Consider the following 6,696-nt stretch of genomic DNA (forward strand, 5'->3'; position numbering starts at 1 on the left):
TGTCAGCAGGGTGCTGAAGTGGAGTCAGGAGAATGCGGTTGCTGGATCTGGCGCTGGGCTGAAGTGTGACAGTCACATCAGTGTGTCTGTGGCATTTTGCTTCTGAGTCCTTCCTCCTTTGCATTTTGTTGGCTTTCTTTTTTTTTTTTTTTTTTTTTTTTTCCCTCCTAAGATTTTCATGCTGTTCAAGATCCACGTGGATGTTGTCCAAAGCCAGCCCGTTACCTTTTATTGCTCTGGGCCAGGAGCCTGGGTAGAAATTCCTTCTCCTGTGTCATGACTCTGAACAGACCCTATTTTAACTTTTTATAACACTTGGTAACTGCTGCTTCCTCAGCGCTTCCTGCACGTAAAGCGTTGACTGTGTGGTGCGTGAGGGACCTCTCCTGATCTGGTCTTCATCTCCTCTCATCATCAATCTTCCCTCTACCGCTGCTGTTTGCAGCCATGCTCCTGCTCCCTGGCTCTCACTCACCTTTTCCAGCCTTTCTATGGACCATTTCCATCTCAAATTGAAGCTCACTTGTGTGTCATGGCCTCAGCCCAGCCCTGATCATGTTTGATGTTTCCTCGTTTTGTTATACTCCAAGCCATCTTTTTAATTTGTTTTTACCATTCATTTCCTAGACTGCACACTTTGCTTTGAAGCTTTCACACCTTTTACTGGTATCACACCTTACCAGGCTGACAGCACTGTCTTTGTCTGCAGTTCCAACACCCTTTCTCCTTTTGCGTTTCTTCCAGCAGGAGGTCTGCTGATCACAAACATCCAAATAAGCACACCTACCTGAGCACCTACTTGTGTTTTCTCTAGTATTTGTTTTGGACTGCTAGATCTCCGGGGCGGAGCGTGTAGTTCCTAAATTTTTTGATAAACTCCACGTAAACTTCAGCTGCACTGCCCATTATCACTAAAACTAAAGATCAGGCTCTCAGATCTCTGATTCTAGTGTGCTTTGCAAGGTATAGAGAGCTAAGGTAGTGTGCTTGTGTCCCAGAAGCGGATGTTCTAACCTGTGGAGAAACAGTTATGATTGATAGGCAGGGCTGTGGGAGATATTCTCAAGGTGGTGCACGTTTCATACCGGTGTGTATTTTCCTGTTCTTCCGATTCTCTCTCCCTGTTAGTTTGTCTGCAGGCACTGAATGCGGGTGAGGATGGATCAAGTGATGGCCATCCAATCTCTGAATTGCATGCGAGTGGTTTCAATATGCTCATTTTCTTTCCATCCAGAAGAAGAAAGGAAAACTTGCTATGTCATACAGCATGCTAATGGGAAGCATAGTGCAGGCTGAAGAACACAATTTTATCGTGAAACTTACCTCAGGCTTCCTTCTCTTGTCTTGCAGAGGCAGGCAGCGGACAGGATTACGTGACCTCAGAAAATCAGCTCCTCTACTACCCTAGTATTACGTACGCCATCATTGGCAGCTCTGTCATTTTTGTCCTCGTGGTGGCCTTTCTTGCCTTAGTCCTGCACCACCAGCGAAAACGCAACAACCTCATGACCCTGCCGGTGCACCGCCTGCAGCACCCCGTCCTGCTGTCCCGCCTGGTGGTCCTCGATCACCCACACCACTGCAGCGTCACGTACAACGTCAACAACGGGATCCAGTACATGTCCAACCAGGCCTACCACAGGCCCGTGGATCTGGACTCTCCGCCGTCTTATTCAGAGGCTGTGCTAGACCAAAGGTACGTACCCGGGAGCCGATTCTGTTCTCACCAGTTTCACACTGCTGGTTGCAGCTCTGTGAATGTGTACCTGTGCTTCTTGTTTACCCTTTATTATTCCTTTTGATGGAGGTACTGTGCTGCTATTCCGTCAGGTCCCCTTGCTCTTATTAGTATTAAAGGCATGTAAGGCAGATGTAGGTCGTGCTCTCTCTGCACGTGCAGTTGAGCACTGCAGGACAATGCAAAGAAATGTATCGCTTCTCTCATAGAAATATCCTGTGCTGGTCTGGAATCAAAACATGAAAACTGAATTTGGATTTTTGCCCAAAGCCAGCTAGGCTGTAGGACATGTTATTGAAAACGAAAAATAAAAAAAAAATGACGCTGGAGATGAGTGATAAGTATATGAAGTTGAGATCTGCATTTGGCATCAAGAAACTGTGTTGTCCCTCTGCTCTGTACCACTTCCCCTCTCACCCACAGAAGAGAAGTACTCAAACAGAAAGCTCTATTCTTATTTTAAGTAGCTGAAAGTGCTTTGAAGCTTTGTGGGTGTGTTACGTTTTGTAGCAGCGATACTGGTTTTATTTGTAGGTCATTAACCTTTGTTTTAACCCTATCTGTAAATCCTTTCCAAAGAAAACTGCTGAACTGACATCCTTGGTGCACAAAAAGGGCATGGTATGAACTTGGATGATCCAGATCGTTCACTTGCACTCTGTCGGCATTCTTTAGTGCAAACTCTGGGAATGATAATATAATAATTTATGTTCTTTTTCTCTGCTGCATTTGGCAGCAGCTTCCTTGTCTTAATATTGACATTCATAATAGTGATATCTTTTCATTAGTAAGGACAACTAAATGAGCAGCAGTCCAGATTGTAATCGCTTCGCACCTGGGCTGATACAAACCATCAGCAATTTCAGAGCTAATTGCTCCCGAGACCTCACATCAGTCTGCTAAGCCCTTCAGTCCCTTTACATGTTTACTTCCAGAACCAAAAAAACAATTTTACTGAATCCAGTGCTCATTTTGTCTATGCCTACTTAGCAGTTGCTCTTCATGTGATATCATGACAACAAAAATAATTCGTCTTGTGTAGAATACAGTTCATTATTTATTTGTAGACTGTAAGCCATTAATCTCTGTCACTTAACAGAGGTTTCTTCAGAGCTCTCTTGTGTTTATATCTATATCCATAGCTATAAATCCAGTGCTTAATTTACTTACTTTCTCTTAGTGCTTTCTCAGGTTGTGTAAATGTTACAGAAGAAAAATCTCACCTCTTGCAGCCCTCTTTGAGGGTGAGCCAAGACTTGTTCATAAACACATGAATGAAAATCCAAGTGTGGCGTGTTAAGCAGGAAGTCATCAGCTGTGTTGCTTCTTGACCAGAAACCTTGGTACCCGATGGTGCTGTGGAGGTTTTGGAATGACATGAGTGCTGTAAGGCACCGAGGTCTGTTTGAGATCACCTGATAGGAGTCATCACAGAAATGCCAAGAAATATTGCTCGTTTTATTAACTGAAAAACTCTTCCATACTCCATAGCGCTGTTTTCAGTAACTCTCACTGTGTTGTGTGTCTTGCAGCAGACCACCTTGGTTTGACCTTCCTCCACCCCCTTATTGCCCTGAGTCTGAATCCCCTAATCAGCCAGATCTTCCTCCTTACCGCTCACGGACGGGAAGCTTGGTGAGCACAGACACCCCCGTGGCTGGAAGCCCTCAGGGCACGGACAGCAGTCGGAGAAGAGATGTCCATGACAGCATGGATGGCCACAGGACTCTTCTTGAGAGGACAACAGATCCAAGTGATCCTCTGGTCAACCATGTTGATGAAAGAGAAGTGTAACTGCTCCAGCTTGGATGCCCATTTGGGATGGGCTGGAAGGGATTTACTTTTTCTTGTCTATGTTGGTTAATCTGCTGTTTCTAAAAGGTTTCGGGCAGGAATGTGCCTCAGTGATGACTTATTTGAATCCATGTTAAGTTAATTTTTTAATTCAGCATTTTGAGCTCATCAAAGACAGAGCTGGAGTCACGTCAGCTCTCCACAGTATTCTTGCAAGCAGGTTCCAGTTCAGACTAGCAAGAGAAACAGTGCTACGCTGAAGAACTGATGCCATGTATTTCTTGGAATGTGTACTGTATATGAATGTATATAGGTGCATGTATAATGTATACAGATGTTGCACACAAAATCTATGCCAGAGAGCTCTTGTTTGCGGACTGTCTGCTGCCTTGTGCGAGCCTTTTCTTCCTACTGCTGAGTGCCAACTGGTGGTCGTTGAAGCACGAGAGGGGCAGTCTTTCACCTTGGAGATCTGAAGCCCAGTCCTAGCCCACTGGCAGTGCTCAAATTGCAGAAAATGCTATAGTCGACCCTTCTCTTCCTGGCCTGGAACATTCTCACTCTGAATGTAATTTTCAAAGTTTAAACTTGTGAGGATGCAACAGAACAGCTCTCTAAATGAGCAAACAAGCATGTATTGTTTTTTTTCCCAGATGCTAGTATCAAGGCCAAATTTTCATGGACTTCCTCAGGAAAATCACAAAGGTTGGCTTATCTGTCAAATTTCACAGCTGAGCACAGAGGCACTGAAGCTTCTCAACAAACCGGCGCAAGACTTCTTTTCAAGCATGGCAAAACAACATTGTTCCATGCGTTTCTTCTTGGACAAACAACAAAATACCACACACACAAAAACCCAGAACGCTTTTCCAGCTAGATCTTGAACACCAAAACCATCCTGAAGCAGATACCCAGCGTGGAAAGCTTCAGTGTAAATGACTAGTTTGTTAATCTTTGAAATAACTCAAAGCAGGTGATGTAGTGAAAGGTTTGGGGCTTGTTAGCATCATCTAGACCGTGCCTATGTACATGAATGGATACACATGTTTAATACTCTATGTATGTAAGTAGTGTATTGCATAGGTTTACTTCTGTTTGTACCTGTAGAACTCTAAAATTTCAAAGTTTCTCTTATGATATTCTCATTGCTTTTTATGGTTTGCCATTATTCATATTCATTTGGTTGAAATTCTGGTCTTTTCAGAAAAACATTGTCTTTTTTTTTTTCTTAACTCTTAGAGTGTTCTCCCACGAAATGTCTTTCAGTGCACAGTGTTGAATGACCCTTGAGAAAGCAACTCAAAGGTAAAGATGTTCAGAGTGGAAAGAGGGAAGGTAAGCTGTGAATTTAAATGCCACCGCAGTGCTGTGCTTGTGCTTAGTATACAGAAGATAATGCACTGCCTTTCTCTTGTCCAGAGAGAAACTGGCCTTGAAAAATTATTTCCACTTGTGTATTAGACACATTTCCCACTTCTCTTCCATGTAACGAACAGTGTCATTAAACAGGATTTTCTGTTTAATGGAAAGGACATAAACTGTTTTCCCACAACCTCTGCTTTTTTCCACCGTATATAAGGTAAATTATTTCCCCCAAAGGTTAGATGTTCAGGACTCAAGAATTCTTGAGAATGGCTATATGTGGAAGAATGACTCAAGTTCAGTCTTAGTTTCCACACGTAAACCTGAACTGGTTTTGTGATTTATTTTTTTTCCATGTCAACTGACATGGTATGTGGGAGGCAGGCACCAGAGGGATTTGCAGAGGTCCTTCAGGAGTGAGATGGCACTGTGGGGAGACTGTAGAGCTCTAGAGCTTATGGTCTTGGCTTACTCTGGAAACAAATTAACAGCAGCCTTTTCTTATGGGCTTAGGCAGCCTATCCTGCAGTGCACCGGAGAAGCAATGGTTGTAAAGCAATGTGCAGTACTGGGGCAGATTCCACTCGTGGTGGGAGCTCAAGCAGAGCAGTTATGCTGTCCTGCACAAAGCAGGACCAGGCTCATTAATCACTCCTTGCAACTCACCAGGCAGGCAGCTGTTCCTGTCACACCACAGACGGGTGTTCTGTGTTCTGCAGGTGGGTTAAACTCAGGTACGTAGCTGAATTTGTGGCACAGGGGTGAGCACCAGGCCCTGGCGCCGCCTTGCCTTTCTTTCGGGTTCTGCTCAGCCTTTTGTAAGAGCTACATAATACAGCCTCAGAACTGGCCTTAACATTTTTCTGTTGCGGTTTTTAAAATGTTTTATACTTTCAACTGTACTATTGAAAAGTTTGCAGTGGTTTCGTTAGAGTTTTATGTTTCCTGTTGAAGTGCCCTAAAGCTACACTAGTGAAACTAAATCATTGTGTCCAGCGTAAATCATGTGGCACGTAGCCCTCAGGCAAGCCTTCCGTGGGGGGCTGCATTTCACCATGTGTGTTCAGAGTCACCAGGGTGCGTGCAAACCAAACACGTTTGCCTGTGGCATCTGAAAAGCATTGCCTTGCATTGCTAGGAAGTAGGAGAAGAGTGGACATAGCCTGCTGCTTCTGTCTGTGTCAGTCACTGTTATACGTGTACATATTTATATATATAAGATGCTCTTTCAGGCTGTATATATTCATGTAACTTTTGCATTAAGATAATCCATTTGGACTTTACAAAAAAAAAAAAGAAAAAAGAAAAAAAGGAGGAAAAAGCATTCTAAATGGTGTGACATTTTCCCTTCCAGCTAAGGGTGTATTTATCTTTGTACAGGAATCTTTTAGTTTTTATGCGAGTTATAAAAGGAGATTGTGCCTTTCTGATTGAATGTTGATTTGCTGGGCTGTTGACTACATTCCTGGGTGTTGTTACATATCATTGTCTAGAGATCCAAAAAGAGAACCAAGTCTTGTCTTCCTCTCTGTTGTTACTGTTGGGGACCATTGACCTTGGAGGAGTACAGGAGCTCAGTACCTTGTTCCAAAAAGGGCATGCCAAAACTTGAAGGAGGGTTTTCATCTTACTCCAGTTTCCTGGTATGTAGAACAGATTTGCTAGCAGGTTGCTTTGGAAATTGCTGTAGTATCACACAGAAATTGTTTATAACATGTCACTTTTGGTAGTGTTAATACATCTCTATACTGCATTATTCAGTGGAATCTTTGGAGGAGCATGGTAGCAACAACCACGCTGAT

The 6,696-nt window shown here is 43.5% G+C and overlaps 1 protein-coding gene across 1 annotated transcript in view; it reads left to right on the plus strand.

Moving 5' to 3' along the window:
- Window positions 1-4,732, plus strand: part of LDLRAD3 (low density lipoprotein receptor class A domain containing 3) — a 77,787-nt gene extending 73,055 nt beyond the window's left edge. The window contains exons 5-6 of the mRNA XM_032188043.1: window positions 1,351-1,696; window positions 3,271-4,732. Coding sequence (XP_032043934.1) covers window positions 1,351-1,696; window positions 3,271-3,532 — 608 coding nt within the window. The 3' untranslated portion in view covers window positions 3,533-4,732. The remainder of the gene's footprint in view (window positions 1-1,350; window positions 1,697-3,270) is intronic.
- The last annotated feature ends 1,964 nt before the right edge of the window (window positions 4,733-6,696 follow it).

The sequence above is a fragment of the Aythya fuligula genome, chromosome 5 (assembly GCF_009819795.1).
Source record: "Aythya fuligula isolate bAytFul2 chromosome 5, bAytFul2.pri, whole genome shotgun sequence".
NCBI lineage: Eukaryota > Metazoa > Chordata > Aves > Anseriformes > Anatidae > Aythya > Aythya fuligula.